This window comes from Chaetomium globosum, genomic scaffold, assembly GCF_000143365.1.
Source record: "Chaetomium globosum CBS 148.51 scaffold_3 genomic scaffold, whole genome shotgun sequence".
In the NCBI taxonomy this organism is placed as follows: Eukaryota; Fungi; Ascomycota; class Sordariomycetes; order Sordariales; family Chaetomiaceae; genus Chaetomium; species Chaetomium globosum.
In genome coordinates this window covers 2,052,113-2,072,297 of record NT_165978.1, presented here as the reverse complement: position 1 = coordinate 2,072,297, position 20,185 = coordinate 2,052,113, and the positions used below count along the sequence as shown (strand labels likewise).

The 20,185-nt window shown below is 56.1% G+C and overlaps 4 protein-coding genes across 4 annotated transcripts; 1 reads left to right on the top strand and 3 right to left on the bottom strand.

The window, feature by feature from the left end:
• Positions 1-6,076: 6,076 nt before the first annotated feature.
• CHGG_05964 (uncharacterized protein) lies at positions 6,077-7,400 on the bottom strand (the record flags this gene model as incomplete). Its single annotated transcript, XM_001222058.1, has 3 exons — positions 6,077-6,210; positions 6,277-6,731; positions 6,805-7,400. The coding sequence occupies 3 exons, from the start codon at positions 7,398-7,400 to the stop codon at positions 6,077-6,079; spliced, it is 1,185 nt and encodes a 394-aa protein (XP_001222059.1).
• Positions 7,401-8,967: 1,567 nt separating this feature from the next.
• Positions 8,968-9,285, bottom strand: CHGG_05963 (uncharacterized protein; the record flags this gene model as incomplete). The annotated part of the gene is made up of 2 exons (XM_001222057.1): positions 8,968-9,178; positions 9,230-9,285. The coding sequence occupies 2 exons, from the start codon at positions 9,283-9,285 to the stop codon at positions 8,968-8,970; spliced, it is 267 nt and encodes an 88-aa protein (XP_001222058.1).
• A 672-nt stretch (positions 9,286-9,957) lies between these two features.
• Positions 9,958-10,688, top strand: CHGG_05962 (uncharacterized protein; the record flags this gene model as incomplete). Its single annotated transcript, XM_001222056.1, has 2 exons — positions 9,958-10,115; positions 10,475-10,688. 2 exons carry the CDS (start codon positions 9,958-9,960, stop codon positions 10,686-10,688), a joined length of 372 nt encoding a protein of 123 aa, XP_001222057.1.
• Positions 10,689-16,818: 6,130 nt separating this feature from the next.
• On the bottom strand, positions 16,819-17,569 carry CHGG_05961 (uncharacterized protein; the record flags this gene model as incomplete). The annotated part of the gene is made up of 2 exons (XM_001222055.1): positions 16,819-17,047; positions 17,370-17,569. 2 exons carry the CDS (start codon positions 17,567-17,569, stop codon positions 16,819-16,821), a joined length of 429 nt encoding a protein of 142 aa, XP_001222056.1.
• Between the last annotated feature and the right edge of the window lie 2,616 nt (positions 17,570-20,185).

Sequence of the window (20,185 nt, the reverse complement as noted above, 5' to 3'; positions counted from 1 at the left end):
CCAGGCACACACACATACACACGCAAGCACACGCACACGCACATCAGGGCTTGTCTGGTTCTGGTTACGGCACAGGCACCACCACACCACACAGCACCACAGCACCACAGCGCCCAGTCACTCACCCGCATTACCCACCCACCCACACATACACACATTACAGAGAGGACCCGCCCTCCCGACCCCAGGACCGGCCGAGCAAGGCAAGGCAAGGCAAAGGCAAGGTGGGGTCAACCAGCCATCGAATCAGAGGTGCAGCAAGGCGAGAAAAGGGGGTTTCTTCTCTTTTTCTGCGCTCTGTGGCCTCTTGGAGTACTAGCGTGAGTACGTATGTCTGTACTTCGTAGGGTTACTTGTAACTATGAATCCGTGCTTGAGTGTGAAAGTATGTATGTTATGTATGTATGTACCTAGTAGTTACGGACAAACACACACACTTCGCACAGCAGAATTAGGAAGGTGAACCCCCTCCCCTTGTTCTCGCCCCCATTATGACATGTTCGGTCTCGTGGCTCAAGATGGATAGGGATCTCGGTGAAGGTCCCGGATGATACACGACTTTGCGAGGTGTGGGATGGAGGATGGAGCAGTTTGGTGGGGAACGCAAGCGCCGCAACAGAACGATCTAGGCAAGGGCCGGAAAACCCTTGACATGGTTAAATACCGAACAGGGTCGGTTTTGAGCGGAGCCCTTGCGTACACATGGATGTGTCTAGAGCAAAAGGGTAACTTTTCCCTATGTACCGAACACGGTAAGGAAAACGTTAGTTGCTTGTGTCTTGGGGGACCAAACTTTGAGCCGAGTAAAGGGACCTCCCAAGCCAAATGCAGGGTCCTCGATAGGGAGACCGGCCACAGGATGGCGTTTCCAGGGCCTCGCCAGCCCCCAAAAAGATGGCATTTGCGAATTGCCGTCACGGACGGCGTCGGGGTATCCAGTCAAAGCAGCTTATGCCCGACCCGAACACGGCCGGGGCGGGCCCGGAGCCAGGGACGGCGCAGCAAAGCCCTGTGAGCCAAGGAAATAAAAATCAGAAAAAATCACCCAGTCCACCTAGCACCACCCCAATATCATATTTCACGACCAAACAACCCACCATCATCCATTGCTCACCCCCATGGCGCGTGGATGGCCCTTCGGTTCGGCTGCTGGAAGGAAGGCACCCCAGAAAACCACAAATTGAACCTCAAATTCCCGCCCGCCCCTGTCCTTGTATCCCGCACCAGTTCGCAAATTGGACCATGCTCACTCGCAGAAACCCCCAGTCCGATGAGATCATGGCTTGTTTCAGATTCTGCATTCCCGGGTGCTGCGCCTCGCTGGACTCGGTTCATGTGTGGGGCCCAAAGTAACGGTGCTGATGGATGGAACCCTCTTTGTGTGTCGCACGCATGACCAGTCGCACTCTTTCCTTCGGGGTTCCCGTTCGTATGTGGAAAATGCCCAAAAGTCCGTCTGATATTTGGCAAATTTTGCCCACATTCCAACATGGCTAAATCCCAGGAAAAGCAGCGCGTGGTAACCCGTCGATGCAACTACGGCTGACGGTCTTTCCTCGGTCCTTTTTATTGGAGTTGTGAATCGAGCCTGAGGAAACAGATAGGCGAGTTAGTTATCGCGAGGCTCAAGTGGACGCGAAAGGGGATGTGGTGCATGGGCTGTCCAGGGGGGGTTAAGAAACTAACCAAGCCAGCCACGGCAGACGCCTCACTGGCAAGCCATGTCCGCCCTCCAGAAATGGGTTGTCGGGATAGCCCTTCTGCGAGGACCGCCCCTACCAGTGGGTTGATTTGGCCGTGATACAATCAATACAGCCCGTGCTCTCTCGTACGGTTAATAGTTGCGTCCCCGGTTGGCTGAACGTTCTTGAACAGTCAACCGCCTTGGCGGGTTGGGGGTGACCAGGCATGGGAAGCGAGCCCCAGACCACCACATGACGTCATCCACCCAGGCGCTAGTGGGAGTGTATCTCGACGACGCGCTCCATCACGAACTGGGGAAAACAAAGTCATAACCAAGGTGCTTGCTTGAAGGGGCACCGGTCCTCGCCGCTTTCGATCGTGGAAGTCCACCTTGAACGATGCCTTACGATGCACAACGCCATTGCAGCAGACGTGACGTCGTAGATAGCATCGGTGTCCTCTCGGGGACCTGTTGTCGCCTCAGTCGGTTGACATGATGTTGCCCGAGGCGGCGCATCGAGATCTCTGCGGCTCACTTTGGTTGGGCGGGAGCCGGCTGCGGGGTTCTGAGGTCGGCGAACTCTCATCGGGCTGCAACTGGACCAGCAACAACCCGATATGCCCTAATTTCTCGAGGATGGGGCGATGGCGATTGGACGTTTGCATGAAAGGATGGGGTGAATCTGGAGAACCTAACACTCGCCGACCAGCACCATGGCAACTTTGACGAGAGTACAATCACAAGCCGCTCCTTTCGCCGGGCCCGGTCTGTCCCGTCTAGATGTCGAGCTGAAGAGTCTGAATGTTATTCCGTCAGTCGGAGGTCGTTGCCCTCCCTTGCTGAATGGCCGTGGCTTCCACTGCATCGAGCTATTGCCGAGGCGAGATTCGAATCTTGCCTTGCCCAAGAGTCTTCCCCGCGAAAGCCCCAGAGCCCACTCCAGTTGTGGACATGCAAAAAAGACCCTGACGATCCTTCATCGCAAAGCTCCCGTTTTTGCGGCCGTTGATTGGGCCATGAAATTTGTGGGGCACTGTCGCCATCTCGACTGCAGGACATCCACCCTCCAAGATCTCGCCTGGAATGAGGGATTAGAATACCACCAAAGCTGCGGTACTCCCCGGTGTTCGTCGTATCCCTCTTATTAAACTTGGCCGAGTGGGATTTTGAGGCCCTAATTGGCGCCCTTGCCGTCGTTTTTTGTCCATCGACGTCATCGGGCGGAACTTCGACAAATCTGCAGCCATCCCGTATGTTTTGTTGCTGGGGGTGCACTGTGACGTATGAAAACAACCTCAAAAGTTGGTCACGCCGGCATGGCCTTGGCTGTTCAGCAACTCACCGCACTCCGCTTCTTCACATCACCCTCCCGTGCCTCCGCCGTGTGGCTCCACGTCAAGCCGCGCAAGACAGAACCACGCTGACCACACTTGATGCGGCGAGATGGATCCAGTCAACCTGTCACCCTGTTGCGAGCTTCGGGCTCAACGTCGAAATGGTCCTGTCTGCCGAATGGAGCCTTCGCTACGTAGGCCAGCCATGTCGGAGTTCCTCTTAGGTTGGTTGGTTGGTTCCTCAAAGGGCAAGTTTGGCCGTGTGTCGCGGTGCTGTGTTTGCATCCAAGTGCGTCACTGGCGTCGAATTAGGGATGTCTCATGTGGCTGGCTCCATCACAGCGCACTCCATGCCCTCCGTTCTCCATATTCCTTGGCCGGAGGCGGGTTTTGGGATAACATCGACCCGTCTCGAGAGGATCCCACTCCCTAGTTCGTTCCGGGCGCCGCATGCTGGACCGGGACCTGCTGGCCCAATATCGTGCAATATCCGTGATATCTCATTTGAGGTCGCCACCGAGGCAGCCATGTGGATCTTGCGACCGGCTAAAGATGAGGTTGGTTGAAACGAGCGGCGGCCATGTTGGTGACTTCGTGCAGCGCGGCTCCGTGTTGTTCACATGTGAGGCCCCCACTGTCATCAACGACATGCGCCGGCTCCGCGTCGTCCCCCGGGCCTTAGAGTACCGAAGCCGAGATTCTGTGGGAGATCAGCAGGTTCCAGAAGAGCGTTGGCGGCTTTGCCGCCCCCGCTAGTGCTTGTTCATCGGGCGTTGCCCCTACGAGTAATGATCTGAGCTGTGGCAGCAGCTTCACCTTGTGCCAGATGCACTGATTTGCGCACATGAAACAACGGGACACCAAGGTCCTGGGAAAAGTACATGCCTTTCTGTCGTAGAGCCGCCTCGGGTTTTCTCCACAACCATGTATCCGAAGCCTGTTTGGCCAGTGTAGAAGTTCGTTGTCGCCCCGTCATCAACTCCGCCACCGTTTCTTCTCCATCGGTGTGGTTGGATGGAGCTGTCTTGATGCTCGGAGAGGGGGGGAGTCAACGATTCCTGTCGGGTAAGCCGTGGCCAGGAAGCCAGCAAGGGGATTGAAGATCCTCTTCCCCTTCCGGTCATCTTGCCTCCCGCGACACCTTCCGAAGGGCCCCCACCCACTTGGCTCGCCTGGGTCCCCTTCACAGGGCGTTCCAGCCGGGTGAAGCCCCTTTGGCGGGGCGGGAAGGCCGGGGCGTGACTGGGCCGAGCGAACGAGTCGTCGCCAAATGTTGCTGCCTCGTTTTGCACCCGCAGGATGCATGCCATACCCTCACTCAAATTTCTGTCTTTTTCAACCGCAGAGGTTCGAGTGTCAGTGAGTGTGCAAGGAGAGCTTTCTCAGCATGGGAAGCGAAGTCGGAAGATGTGTCTTGCTGGCGAGCAAGCTTGTCGACGGTTTCGTGTGTAGTTCGTTGTCTGGCATGCCATCTCGCGGGGCGTCTCCACTAGGCAACCATTCCTCAGCCAGGGACTGCAGAACCGAGCTGGCGGTTGGATGTAAGTGCCGCGGCTACATACAACAGTTGACGCCCCTTGTCCCCGTGATATCGCAACCTGGGACTCCAGGTGGTTAGTGTCACTCCGGCAAGGAGGGTGTGCACGCACACACGCGAGAAGAGGCAGTTGGTGCCGATCGACGCACGATGAAGGAACCGACGAAGGCGGCTCCGGCGGGGAAGCGGCCATTTGAATGCAGCCATTGCTGTTCTCCCGGACCTCAAGTCGCACTTGATGCAGATCCATGCTTGCATGCTTGCATACTTTGCGCGAGAGTCTCCCCCATGCGGGGTGCTGCAGTCATGCTCGGTTTGGCGTACCCGTGCATTGTCTGCTCAGATGCTCGAGGGGCGATTGGGAAGGTAATTGTCTTGAAACACTACTAGATGAGGTGTGGATATGGCATGGTACTCGGGCCAACCTGGAGGCGTCATGTGTGCGACGAGAGTTAATGATTGACCGGTACTATCATGTGGGTTTTGTGATGATTGGGGGGAAGATGGAAATTGGGAAAGGCCAAGGTGTCATCCCGAAGCATTGCGGAAAGCAGAAGTGGCGTGGTTTCTGGGTTGTCACCGGACGTGTTTGTAGTTTCCTCGAATTGTTGTATGCCAGAAGCAGAAAGAGCGAGCAGTGGTTTTGAGAAAATTTAGAATTTTGGGTAGCTAGTCTTGCCAGTTTTGTCACGGTAGTATAGCCATTGGCAGATTTGAACGGAGCGATGTTTTTTTTTTGGTTTGGATGGATGTTGTTACCGCCAACGAAACCAGAGAACGCACGAGTCAGGAGTGTACTAAATGTACATGATTAGGTGGCCGAGGCCTACTTAGAGACGTACGCTGGGTACACTAGGCTAAGTATAACAGATAGGTATATCTAGTTGTGTACACTCGTACATTTCCCAACTCCTCATCATCCGCCAGACCTGATCGTACCGGTGCAACAATTCGTATGCGTTGCGGTTTGCCGTAGGAAGTGTCCCCCATTTCACACCTCCCTCTTCCCCCTTTCCCCGCCTCCCTTTCCCCTTTCCCAAACCAGAAACTCCCCCAGAAGCCGTTTTGGTGGCCGACACAAAACAAAGTAATGTAAACATGCAGCGAGAGTACAGAATGTGAGGGCGCGCCCTGCCAATCCAAGCCAAGGAAATATTTACTGCCTGTCTGCGGACAGCAACCCAGGAAGTATGATCCCCAAACGCCGATCCATGAGGGTATCCAACCCAAGGCATCTCCACTCCCGTCGCCCGCTGTTGGGAGATGCCTCTCCGCCCGATCATGAGACCTCAAGAGAAGATATGATTAAAAGGCGATATTATCAAGTGACGTTTCAAAGAAAGAATGGTCCCCCACGGTCCGACAGCAGAGCCAGTGGTGTCGTGGGTGTCGGTTTGCGCACGCAGCGATCGAATCGGAATTAAAAGGGTTGTATGTGAAGTCTATCGAGGATGTGGTGCAAAGGTGAAAGCGGTCCGTGCTGCGAGGCTGTTCATGGACTGTGGCAAAGATGGTGGCTCACTACGGCGACTCGTGTGTCTCCGAACCCGTGTCGGAAGGGGTCTCGCCGCCTCTCTTGTGGACCTTCTTGTGACGACGGAGGTTTGATACTACCGAAAACCGGCGGCCACAGCCCTCAACTTCACAACCAAATGCTGGGAAGAGTTAGTATCATTCACGAAAAACAAACACCTTGTCACAGACAGGATGAGAGTGCTTACGTTTTTCTCCCGTGTGGCTGTACATGTGGGTTTGCAGAGAGCTGGGCCTCGTGAAGCGCTTGTCGCAGACCTTGCACTTGTGCTTCTTTTGCGCGCTGGACGACACCCTGGAGCTGAATGACCCCATCATGGACTGAGGCGCCGGTGGTTGGCTGGACATGAGCCCTTGGGGTCTAGGTAGTGTCCGCCCCGACAACGATTCGATGTCGGACCCCGCCGCAGAATAATCGCTAACTGACCCGTCAACAGAGCCTCCGTAGTAGCCACTGAACCCGGCCGACGATATGCTCGAGGTTGATGAATGCGTCGAGGGGAAACCGTACGAGTCCGCCGAGCCGCGTGCCCGGTTGCGCACGTCGTAGATGTTTCGAGGCGTGTCCTGGCTCATCGAGAGCATCCCCTGGCTGGCCTCCAGCGCATCCTGGAAGGTCCTCCGGTCATCCGTTTGCAAGGGTCTGTTCATCACGGTCAGATAATGTGCATCCCAGGGGGTTCTGAGCCCGCCACGCTGTGGTTTGGGTTACTGACTGTTGCGAGTATCTTCTTGCGTTGTCTTCCTGGCCGATAGCAAAGGTCCCCCTCATCTGTGCCGGCGCGTAGCCGAGTTGCTCGTACGGAGATGCCGACGCCGGTGGGTACGACGCGGTCACCGGCGACGCTGAGCTCGTGTATGCTGACGCGTCGTAGGCAGCGGACGACGTTGGCTGCTGTAGGCGGTTCAGGCCGAAAGCATCTTGAGGCATGGACAGCATTTCGTGCTGCCGGTAGACGCCCGAGATGGGGGCGCTGGCGGCCGAGCCGGCCGTAACCGGGAGGGAACCGTAAGGCGCCATCGAGGTGCTGCTTCCTGTGGTGGCCGAGTGTTGGGGGTGCTGTGGGTGTTGCGAGTTGGGAGGTTGTCTGGGAAGGCTGCCGATGTTGAGGTGAGGCAGGCCAGCGCTTTCTTGGTTGCCGGCGTAGATGGGATGTTGTTGGTTCCCACCTTGCGGTGCCGGTCCCGTCGGCGAGTACGAGGACCAAGGGTCCGAGAAATGGGGCTGGCTAGAGTATGAAGGCATGTGGTGGAAGTTGCTCAAGGGACCGAAGCGGCGCCGACTGTGGTCATCGGTCATGGTCATGGTCATGGTGAGATTCCGTTATAGTGAGGTCGACAAGTTGTCTCTCTTCCGGCCCAACTTGGAAGTGAGATCACCCAGAGTAGCGATGCTGATCAAAGTGTGGCAGCCGAGAATCGAGAAGGACGGATCAGCGTCCTTATGTGTCTTTGAGCGTGCGACAGAATTGAGACTTGGATCGCATGCGCGGGCATGGGACAGTCTGCGCTAGGGCCCAATATGGTTCACCAACCAAGCCAGTGTCGTCTGAAGCTTATTGCCCACTTTGGCCTGCGGGACTGTGGGTGGGGATGGATGTGGTTTCAAGGCAACCTCTGACGAGTGTCCGGCAGAGCGATCGACGGTTGAAATATCCCTTCCCAAGGGGGGTGCTGCCAGGGCGGGCCTGCCAATTGGGATGAGTGGGACTGGTCTTGAACGGCGCGGAGCAGGGCTTACAACCGGCTGGGAAGGTGTGAATGCAGCGGGTGGCACGCCTCCCCTCTCAAGGATCAGCGAAGCCCGATGGGATGTGGGACTGGCTCAAGATCCGGTGATGCTTGATGCCGGGAAGCTTGGACCAAAGCCGTGGGGTCTGGTACCTGGGAGAGCTGGAGAGGCGTTGGTGAGAGAGATCAAACCACGCCGGACTAGCCCGACTAGGGGAGAGCAGGGCTTGGGGCTCAGGCCGAAACAGGGCTTGTCGAGGACGATCCGGGGGAATTGACGGTCAAATTCGGGGCGCGTGTAGGTGCGGGGATGTGCGAGCTAACCAGCAAAAAACTTGTGCGCCCAGCGAGAATAACTAACGACTGTGCGACAGGCTGTAGCCTGGTTTGAAAAGATGTGAGCCTAAAGTGTGGTAGGGATCGGTTCTTCTGCTACTTTATCGCGAGCCTTTTCGGGTGAAGGAGAGGTGCCGGGACGAAAAGGAGAATCGAAGAGACCCCTGCCAAGCTTTAACGAGGGGGCCATCCCAGCACTCACACCGTCAGGGAAACTCTCAAAAACCAATGAAGTCAGCGGTAAGTGGCCACCCAGGCAACCCAGCCAAGAGCCGGTGTGGGTGTGGGTGCCTCCACAATGCAAGCCGCCTCAGCGAGCTTTGAGCAAGACCCTGGACGCAGGCAAAAGCTGGAGGGGGGGGGGGGGGGTCCCGCCGCGGCGACCGGGGAGGGGTGTATGTGGTGGAACTCACGCAGGGTCTCCTTGCCGGAGGGCAGTGGCTCCAATCTAACGCAGTCCGGCGGGCCCGGGAGATATTGCACTGTGTACTCGAGAGTTGACAAAAAGATTTGCCCAGGTCAGGGTGTGTATTGGCTGCTTTGCTTTGTAACTCTCCATACTATCATCGGGTTGATATGGTACTGTACACTCAGGGGAACGGGGAAAAGGAAATGGGGGGAAAAGAGCAAAATCAATGCATCCATGCTGGAGTAAACATCCATGGAAGCGGCCTGGAGGCAGGCGCTGGTCCTCACCAACAGTGCTTCCGAAGTCTTTGCATTTTGTTGTACTTGATACGTGCCAACCGAATGCATTCAGCGCAGTGCCGGGCTGGTGTTGTCGTGTCATGCAGGGTCTCGACATGGCTTGCTCAGGTCGCAATTTCTCGGTCGAATTCGGCGGGCGCCGTCGTGTCAGGGGTTTTCCTGCAAATACCGTGAAGCCCCGGGACTACCCATTGCGTAACGGAGGCGGCTGAAGGAGACCTACTGAGCAAGAGCAGGTTTTGCATCCGTGACTTTGCTTTGTTGCGTCGGGTCGGGTAAGCAAGAACGGGGGTCGTCGTTCTGGCAGCACCGTGCCTGCGAGGCACGGGAAAGTAGCGGGGATCGAATTCTGTCGGAATTGCATACCTGGCATTGAGCTGGGCCAGAATTGGCAGGAGCCAAGAGCACAACAGGCAAATCATCTTGGTGTAGCCCGGGGCATTGCTCTGCCGACAGTGTCTAACCCTAAATGGAAAGGTGTAGGTACAAGAACAAGAGCCCTCGCCCCAGGCAAGCCAGGGAGGCAGGACCCCTGCTAAATGTCTTGAAAACTGGGACACTGTTGCCATCACGGGCAGTTTTGACAGGAACGGGGGAGTCAAGAACTGGGGTAGTGAAATGGATTCTCGTTATTCGTGTGATGGATGAAACTCTTTTGGGTACCTAATGTTGTTATTCAGCATGGCAAACTCTCGTCACCTTTCTCAGCTCGGGTTTGAGTGAAGGCTCGAGAGAAAAAAGCGCAATGTTCAAGGCCGGAAGGAACGCACTTGGGAAGTTATGGTGGGCCACTTTTCAGACCCTTCCAACTACCACGGTACACTAAGCCGAGCGGGGCTGCATTCGGTACTCGATGTTTGAAGTTTCTTCTTGGTATGAGCGACGTGACGTCTTCTTGTCCAACCCTACCTTAGGAAGGAAGCCAAGGCCCGGCCTGGTTTTGTGATAGTGGTTCCCTCCCCTCCCCTCGACTAAATATGACGCAACTCGATTATTCTTCAACAAACACGGGTCCAGCATATCAACTAACCCTGGGTTTGTTCCCGCCGTCACTCGGTTGTCCAACGGGAAGCTCCGGGCGAAGGGGGTTCATGATGAACAACTTCGTCAGGCTTAACCGGCGCGGAACGGAGTCCGTTACGCGTGTCTTTGAGTTTCGCCAAGCCCCGTCCACGACGGGCTTTCACCGCTGCTCGAATTACAGAAATCTACCTACGAATACAAAGTACTGTGTACGAATACTTCGTACCAAGTAAGTTCCTAATCACGCACCGCGTGTCAGACTGTGGGTAACAAGAGCTGGTATTCCGCGATTCCACAGGTAAACCCCTCTCAAGTGCGGAATGCAGACTCAGATGCTTGGCTTCACTCGCTCGCAGAAGCAGCAGCGCGAAATCGCAATGTCACTTCGAACCCCGCCGAATCCTGCTGTGCTCCGCTCTTACACAGTACCCAACCTGTGCTTTGCGGTCATTCATTCTCTTGACGAATTGACGAATTTCCTTTTTTTCCTACCAGTTCCCGGACCAGGCTTTGAACGAGCGTAGACATCGAAATTAAGTTACAGACGATCCCAACTTTGAGAGTTGGTCGTTGTCATGCACTTGACAGCGTTTTTACTCCCGAGTTATCGAGTTATCGCGTCGCTGCCCGGCATCGGGAGACGGTCTGCGCAGCAGTCACGGAGCGCTGCGCGACCGGCGACCACGGCGCCCCCGGGATTATGCAGCAAGAAGAAAACGCATTCCGCCTCCAATCCCACCAAAAGCAAGGGTACGGCAGCCTGGCCCGCAGCACCCCTTGCAAGCCAACGGCATCCAAATGACCAATGACGGCAGACTGAGCGGGCCGCGTCCCTCTGAGATCCCGCCAATCCCGCAAAGTCACGTTGAGAAAGGAATCCGAGGTGAAGAGAAAGTTGGACATCTCCCACGGCCATACCATCCATGATGATTTCGGATGACGACAAAGCATGGCCTTCGTTCTGGGCCATTGATACAATATTCACATTCTTCCGGACGCTACCGTGCGCGGGTTGGTGCGGTTCAATAGTTGGTTAGGTGATTTAAGTCTTGCAAAGCTTGTGAGGTGCAATCCCCTGTTGTTGTGTTGGCCATTCGGCTTTGCTGTCCTCCCCTTCTTCCTTTCCTCGATTTCCGACAACTCAGACGCCGATGGTGACCTCGGCACCGAAGTGTTGAACCTTCAAGCAAACAACTTTCTCGTCGTTGTCTTGAGAATGATACTGATGATTAGAGTTGGAATGTCCCGTTCATCCCGCAAAAACGATCGCTGGAGCTAAACCCGAACAAGAGGTACGAAACATAACTTTGACAGGGGAACCCTTGCAGGTCGGCGATGTCGTTGACTGCTAGGAGCCCGACATTGTTGTCGACATCCTAGGAAAACCAGCTACCAGAGTCCAGTGACACAAAGAAGCAGCATGCAATTTTACGGCCATTTCCACCAACTTCGCGACCAGGCCGGATTCTGCAGGTGGACGAGGCTGTCTCGGAACTTGCCTTTGCACGAAGAGGTTGTCAGGAGAAGAGCCCTGGCCTGACCGGACGAACCACGCCTGAAGCACCTTGAACCGGGAGGCCACGAGTTAACCAAGATGGACGAATCACGAATTATTCGTACCGTACATGACCACTGCTTACCTCATTGATAAAAGATTGTCAGGCACCCGGCGCGGATCAGGAACCGTTTCTCGATCGCCGTCCGGACTCAGTGATGACGAGCGTGGATTCTAGATCCCGGTCCCATCTTTCTCACGTGCCGTGGCCTGGTTTTCCGAATCTCGGGGCCCTGCGGCTTCGGCTGGTTATCGAGATCTTGGAAACCGCTTGCGGCAGAGCAGGCTCATCTCAACAAGCCCGGGAAGGGAAATTATCAGGACCATAGGTGGGGCTCTAACCACGACATTTCACTGCTGGAAGAATGCACGGTTCATGATCGACACACAAGGGTGCGTTACAGAACTGACAGGGTCCCTGAAAAGGGGAGAAGCGGGAGTGACCTTTGCCCACAATCTGGCTGAATGCGCTAAGCGGACAGTGTATCTCAGGTAAGTGAGCATAATCGACCCCAAGCAACGACACAACATCGCTTTTTGCCATTGACTTGGTGGGTTTCTTTGGGTTGAATGCCCTCAGCAGCGCTCTGATCGCTCTCGGATTCAAAATCACCATTGTCATTTCTCGTGCCGTCTCACGCCGAGTTACTGTGCGATGTGCCTCCTTTTCCCCTATTCTCCCCTCGTTCTTTTCGTTTCTGTCATCTGCCAGGAGCGCTAGTATCTCATGTTGCAGGGACAGCTCTCAATAGACAACGGCATAGTGCATTTACAAACAGCTCGAAGTCCAACGGTCACGCCCAGCCCGCCAACTTTGTGGCTGCTAGGCCAGTAAAATTTGAGCGAGGAAGAGCCGTGAGGCGTTCTCACCAGAATGCAATCACAGCCAAAATGGATGCAATTGCATCATGGGTTCAGGGAATCCTTTTTTCTTCCAATGTTTTTTTTTCAGTCTCGTCAGCTGCAAGGCGAGGTTTGAGTTCCGCCTATTTACATGTCTGTGATCCTGTGCATTCTTCCGGAGGCACGAGCGCGACAACCGCGATCATGCTGGGTATTACGCTGACCTTTTTAGCTGAGAACTGATGGTGGCTTCGGCACCAAATCGCCATCCGGCGATGGCGCAAGAGGATCAACAACCGTTGGATGGCAACGAGAGCAAGGGCAGCCGGCAACCATCTCTATACTTTGTACCAAGTACGTAAACATGGAGATCCGAAAAAGGCAACCTTCATATCATTTTCTCACTGATACGAGGAGCTCATATAGCCGGGTTACATTGCAATCATCTCGTTCTGCAAACCCGCCAGCTTGGATTGCAATTCCAACGCTGCCATGGTGGGTACGTCCCCGAAGCCAAGCTGCGGCTCCGGGAATTACACCCCCGGCAGCCGCACACGCTAGCTCAGGTCCAGGGCAGCGAAGGGCCACGGGATGGCGCTGGCTCCGCGAACCCCAGGGAGATCAACACTTGGCTCTGTTCAGTGGGCCTAAGCCTTTCCAGCCCGTCGAGGGGTCCTAACTCACGCCATGAGAGAACGCCATGCTGCATCCTGCCGCTACGAATTCGGCCCTTCGACTGAAAACTGCTGCCCGTAGTCAGGATCACGGTGGCCACCCAATGAGGCCCCGCATGGCTGCTCACTTTGGGAATCTTGCAGGACGGCCCAGCCAAAGAAGCTGGGCTCCCTCATCAATGAGCGGAGGGAGCGATGTGACAGCAGCCCAATCTGAGAACCCGCCATCCAGAGAGTCTGAGGGACTGTCAGGCAATCAAGACAAAGCAATGCCGGCCCCTTTTCCGTACTGGCCGTCAGGGTGCCGTCCAGCTCGGGATGCCACAACCGGACGGCAGGCCATCGATGACCCCTGAACCGACGAGCACAGCATTCAGCCTTCTCGATTCGGATGCTCACCTTTCCTCTTTCGAACAGCCAAGACCCGGCACTGGAAGCAACCCCGGGAGAGCATCCTCGCATCATGATCGACGCGCCGCGCATCTGTCAAGATCTGTCGTGCAGCGAGATGGCTTCGCTTGTGCCCTGCTGCTCTGTTCTGTGCCGTACCTCCACCTCCACTTCGATCTCGCGCGTTTTCACCCCGTTTCAGTTCCTAGTGAGCTAACAACACCATGATGTCGTATCTCGATTAACGCCAGCGATGTCGCTGGTTTCCATTCACCCCATGCGCGGCCGCCCCACACCCCTTTTCCGCTGTAGGAAAAAAGAATGCAAAGCGGGTTCAGCTCTGTGGCTCTGTACAAGGAACCGGGTGGGTTCGAGGGGGCGACAGACCGACTCTCTACACAGTACCACAGCAGTAACCATGCATGACTACATACAAACTGACCTGAGCCACTGAGTCGATCACAAACGGTGCCTGGTGCTCAGACATGGCTGGCCCGTTCGATAAGCCAAAGCCGGGCCGAGTCGAGAGACACAAGCATTCTCTGCCACCAAGCGGCGATGCGGGCGCCTGCAAAGGAGCTGATCTCTCCCAAGCTTTCCCGCGTCGCTTCCATCGATACGGGTCCTTGCCAAGCCCCTACGTTTGCTTAATCGCGCCAACAGCGCTTGGTTCATTGCGCATTTTGACTATGCATATCTGGCTAGCCATCTCTTCGTTTGGACTGGACACCCCCCCTCCCTGGTCAAGGCGTTCTCGCCAAAAGAAAAACAAGCCTCAGAACCATCGAACAACAACGAGTCATGCCTCCATTGTGCCAGCAAGCTTGGGCATACGAATATCGCCCGCTCGCTTCCCCATGAATCAATCTATCCTCGCCTTTTGCCGTATATTGCCCTGCCGTCAAGCTTGTGCCAACCGTGGAACCGGGAGTTTGGCATATCACCCCGACGTCTGTGTGTTTCATGCTCGATTGGTGTGGGGGCGGGTCCTATGCCGAGAGCAGAGCTCCAGCGCTGATGGCCAATGTTACCATCTCCATCCCCAACTCCACCGGCAGATTGTAAATTACCTTTTCTTCATTTTTTCAGCGTTTCACCGGTCGTGGTGGTGAACATGACGCATTCGCAATTCTCGACCCTCATCCGCTGCGGAAGCTTGCATCTCTAAGCTAGCAGGGACCCCAGCATCATCCCACACGGCCACGCTCTCAAACACTTCAGTTCACGTTTTAACCCGGTGGCGAACATGGGCCGGCCACTTGGCAAGCGGCAAATTACCGGAATCCCAGAGCCTCATCCTACAAAGTAATGTAATAAATGTATCATATAACTACTATCGACAGGGGTTTCACCCACGGAAGGTCCCGTAACTCACCTCCACCCGGTCATGCACGACGCCGGTCGATAACCTTTCCGCACACGCACAGGAGTTTGTGTATTATGCATCCGTTTTCTCCGGCCGGGTTCAGCCAGCATGTGCGGATTATGCAGCCGGAGCTACACAAACAGACACAGTAACTATACGAATACCCACACAAGGTGCGAGGTGCAAAAGAGCATCGACAACTGCTCGTTAACTCGCACAAGCAGCTTGTCCCGACAAATTTTGCTGACGTTTGCGCCTTTAGGATAGTGATCGACGCCCCGCTAACTAGGGTTATAGTGCGCTACGCAGGGGAGAGCGATCCGCAGACCAGAGACATCCACACCACCCAGGGGGGAGCGCCACGGGGCCGGGATGGTTCCCGCGACTGACTGCCTTGGCTGCGAGATCCGGGCCACAGGCATCGCATTCCTTTCCCTTCGCCCTTGCTGCAAAGCGGACCAGTGCCGAGCCCTCCCCCTCTGCCCTACGAGATCCCCCGAGACATATCGTGGGGCGACCTCTCCAGTCGTCGTGGCCCACTGGTCACGTTGTCTCATTCACCCCCCTTCGCCTTGCACCAACCGCCCTGGCCGGCGAGGCTGCTGTCCTGCCCGGCATGACGAGAAAGGAAGGTCCTTAAGTGCACCCTCGACCGCCCAGGCCAACCATGGGGCCCTTCACTTCAAAACCCGACCCCATCACGCTCTGCTTGGGGGAAGGGAGGGGGGTGTCCCGCCAGAGCGGGGGACTAGCGGTGAGTGGGACAAACTGGGCGTTGACTTTCTCTCTCACTTGCACGCTTTTTCTTTCACCGGGACGTGCGGATACGTAGTACGAGGTGCGAGGGTTTGCGCTGAAGAAGCAGCAGCAGCAACGGCGGCAGCGGTATCCAGCAGCAAGCCAGCAGACAAGCAAGCCACGCCCAACCCGCGCGGCCGCCGTACGATTGTGAGACACTTACGACTGGCCCAGGCCCACCGTACCGGGATATGGGCGGGTGCTTGATACCGCCTTCCTCCTCATAGCTAGTCGGCGGCCGAGTCGGGTCAAGAGTTGCACCCAAGTACCGGCGCTGTTGTAACCTCCCCCGGACTGCGGGCGGGCGGGCGCTGCTCTCCCTCACTCACTCTCACCCCCCCCTCTTCCCGCTGACGAACCGAACCCTGCGGGCCATCACCGTGGCACCGTCACACACCCTCACCATCGTACACAGTACGGTCCACATCTTCCACTCTCCCGCTCCGCATCTCATCATGCATGCCCTCTCAGACAAAGCACGCTCCGTCGTCGCCGTCACCACCACCAAACACAGGCCGGTGGGGAGAACCCACCACCCCCCCAAGCCCGACGGGATGGGGTGGTGACAATGACAGGGACAAGACAAGCAAGAGAGAGCAACTGGGCAACATACGTGGGAGGCAGGCTGTGGAGCCTGGGCGGCGCAAGCGCAAAGCACGTTCTCAGTTGTCAATGGGGGTTTTGCTGTGCGCCCCCCGCTGGGGATATCCCCTCCTCCTCCTCATCCACCTTCCATGTGTGCGTGCGGCCGGCCGGGGTGCGGTTGATTCCCAATGTCTTGTTGATGCGAAGGCGGAGGGGCGATCGGGGAATTCCCAGTCCCACTTGCGGCGTGGCGTGCCATGGCCGTGGGAAATAGGCCGGCGGGTGATGGGCGGATGGGCGAGATGGGCAGTCTCGTCTCGCCGCCCCGACCCTACCATCAACTGACGATCGTCGATGGGATCCTCAGCGCTACGCCATCTTGCAGGATGGGCAGCAGTGCCAAGCTGATCACGGTTTCTGCTAGCAAAAGCTAAACCGGCTCCTTCCGTACGGATAGGGTGGGTGGATGGGCGGATGATGGATGGGGTAACCGAGCCTGGCTGAGAAAGCAGCTGTGTCCATTCCAATCGACGAGGGACCCATCCTTTTTTTCTGCAAGAGAGTGGGAGAGACAACCGTCAGCTACCGGCAGTGTGACGACCGCGCAGCAGTCACGCATACGCACACCACACAATCCATCTCTCGGCGCACCTCTTGCGGTCCGCAGGAGGAGGGATCGGGTCGGACGGTAAACCCGCCGTCCTTCCATCCTCATCATCAATCACACCCGCCCGCGCTCGTACCGGGCCCAATTCCCGCCGCCGGGCAAGGAAAGCAGGCCCTGCACAAGCTGACCACCCACCCTTGCTTGTGCGGCGGGCAGCGCCAATCTCGACAACGGTGCGGAAAAGAAGTCATCGGCTCCCCGCTTTTGCAAGATATCCGACAGGAACACCCTGCGCCGGACCCAGGGGCGGGGGGTGTGTGTGCTCACAGTGTCGGCGCCGTAACTAACCAACCATGTATGTATGTACATAGTTACATACAGACACTCACACAACCAGCCCGCAACCGATCAGCAGAAAGGGGCAGCAGAAAAGCGGTGGTGGTGTATCCGGGGCAGTGGTTCACGGGACGCGATCAACGCCAAGCTGTCTCTCGGCGGGTTCAACACACAAGACACAGACACACACACACACACACACACACATACATACAACACAAACACACGCACACGCACATCACGCGCATACAGCATACCGCACACACACACACCCAGAGAAACGGACGCACACGCGCGATGACGGGGACCGGGTCCCTTCCCGGTCTCACGCCCTTCCTCTCCCCCCCTCCCAACTTCCCCCCAACTGCCGCGCAAAAAATGCGCCGTGCCTGCGCTGCGGATGCTGCTGATGATATGATGATGACGATGATGATCCTGCACAAGCATCGATCGAGATGCTGGGCAGCAGCAGGAGGGAGAAGAAAGACGCCAGAGCCTTGCCGCGGCTCTTCTCCACAGCCCCCTTCATTTTTCCTTTTCTGTGTTTTACCTTTGGGGCCAGCAACGTCTCTGATTGCTGCACCGCCCTGCCGCCGTGACGTGGATGTGGTTCGACTAACTATCTACACTAACTAACCGGGTCACCGAGGCACCGGCCCATTGGACTGGAACGGAGTCGTGGAAGTTTCTGTCCCCGTCGGCTTCTCTTGTGCGTGTGTGTATACCGTGCCGTGTCCCCTTAGGACTGACGCACGTATGGAGTGTGCTCCTCCTCCTCCTCCTCCTCCTCGCTTCCCAGTTTCGGGTCCTTCCTGTCCCTGAATTCCCACTTTCCCAACCACCGTGATGGTGTTCATTGGTTGGGTTGCTGCTCTAGTGTAGCTGCTCCGTGGACGCCAAGGGCGGGTTGCTGCGCTGGATCGTCTTTGCTGGCTTTGTTTGTTTGGTTTGTTCGGCTTCCGTGTCGTGGGGGGAGGGGCGCCCGGGCGGTGGTGGACGAAACGGGAGTGGCCGGTCGGCGGGTGGCTGGCTGGCTCTCCGGCGTGCCAGTTGTTGGAGATGGGGGGTTGGGCGTGCGTGGAGGATGGGGCGATGTTCATTCCAGTGCTGCTTCTGCTTGTGGATTTGGCATCGCCGAAGACGTAATGCGTCGTGGATGTGACATGTTCCGGTTTCTGGGCTGACTCGTGATGCTATGCGGGCGCCGAAGCAAGCTCCTCCGAGGCCGGGCGAATGGGCCCGTCGGGTGGTGATTTCTTGTTCTGGCTTTTCACATGTTGAGACGACCCATCTCGACGACAAACAAACGTTGAGCTAGCATGGAGTTGGGGTGTTGGAAAACGCTCAAAGGGGGGGGGTCAGACTACCGGAACTGCCTCGGGTGGTGGAGTGACTCTGTTGCTTGGATTGTCGCGCTGAGGAGGAATGCCGGGGGCTGAGCTCGGTCCTTACTAGGCTGATCGTGCGAGAGTGAAATGAAAGGGGCAAGGGAAGGACATCACAGAACTTGGCTTTACTGCTCCAGGCATCTAGCCTGTTCAGCATGCAGGGCTTCGGTCGTTTATCCAGATGAGGGTCCCCGAACGGGCGACGGATTCCCCATCAGGTCATTCCCTCGATGTCCGCAACACCTCGACGACTGCCTCACCGTCGTTGTGTTGGTTCCATCAGTAATTTCGGGCTCTACGGGTGAGGTTCGGTGGACGGTGGCAACGGAGCATAGCCTCACTACCCCTGACATCCAACGACCCATTGCGAGTCACGACGCCTCCACCGGCGCGGGGTTGGGTTCGACTTCAGTATCAACAACCGTCACGTCACATGCGAGTGTCTTGATACAGAAGGTGAGAACGGGTGATGGGATATCCTAACCGTTGAGGGTCCGCTGCTTCACTTGTCAGACACAACGCCGCCGGCCCAGCGCTCCCCCGAGTCCTACCCGATCTCACTCCGGTTAGTTATACCAACGGCAGAAGGGGCCATGTTGGGAAGATCCATGTTTCCTTCCGCGGAGGTGCATCAAGTCCGCTTGCGGCCCCGATCGTGTTGATGCTTGCCGATGACGCTTGTCGATGCTTGCTCATGACACATTGCGCCAGCCTGCGAGTCATTGTCCTTGGGGTATCTACCACAAATGCTCTCCTGCGATAAGAGCTTGTTATTGTTAACGCGTCATAATCCCCGTGTCATAGACCAAGTGTTATCGTCCTCATGTGTCCATTCTCTCGTGAAACGAGGTCATAATCCCAGTCCAGCACATTGTAGAAATGAAGAAAGGAACTGCAGATACCATCCCAGATGCGTACCTACAGACTGGCGTTAAACATTTCTTGACGCGTCAGAGGTCACAATCACCAGCTGGTTTTTGAGAAGCACATACTGGACTTCCTACACCATAGTTAGCACAAGTGAGGCCAGATGCACCACGAGCGAGGAATATCTTGCTGTCTACCTTGTCCTCGCAACACACTCATGCGGAGCACCGTTGTCGTGTCGATTACCCCTTGGGTGATTGTTTTAATAACAACTACTTCCCTAAAGATGCTTCCAGCTTTCAGCCATACACTGGTCTGGAAACAGGGCCCGACCTGACAAGAAGTTATGGAAAGTAGTCATCGAGAACCTAGAAAACTACTCACAATTGTAGAGCAGTGAGTTGGGGCAGTGAGATAGGCCCTACCTCGGACATCAGTTCATAGCGTAGATGAGAGCAACTAACGTATCGATGTCCATGCTGGGTGTATTAATGTGTCTAGTCATGACAAATGGACTTGCGCAAGAGCCTATCTAAACAACCACAGTGAAGGGAAACCTTAACAACTTAGAATGGTCACTCTCGATGTCTGTCACCCCGACCACAACATTGTCGAGACTACTCTCAATGGCACTGATGAAACCACGCCGCGACCACGGGATACGTTTCCGTTGGAGCATACACCATCCTTTCTACTGTAGCCCACCCAACAAGTCAGGCAACAACGGGGACAAGCCATCATAATGCGAATGTAGAAGTAGTTATTGTCACTAATTCGACTACAACCGCCCCCCCCCCCCCCCCTTTTCTACAACCAACTCTATAATAACGCCCTGCCTTCTCAAGAATAACCCCAGCCATAAGTTGCCAGCAGCCAGCCCCCACCTCAAT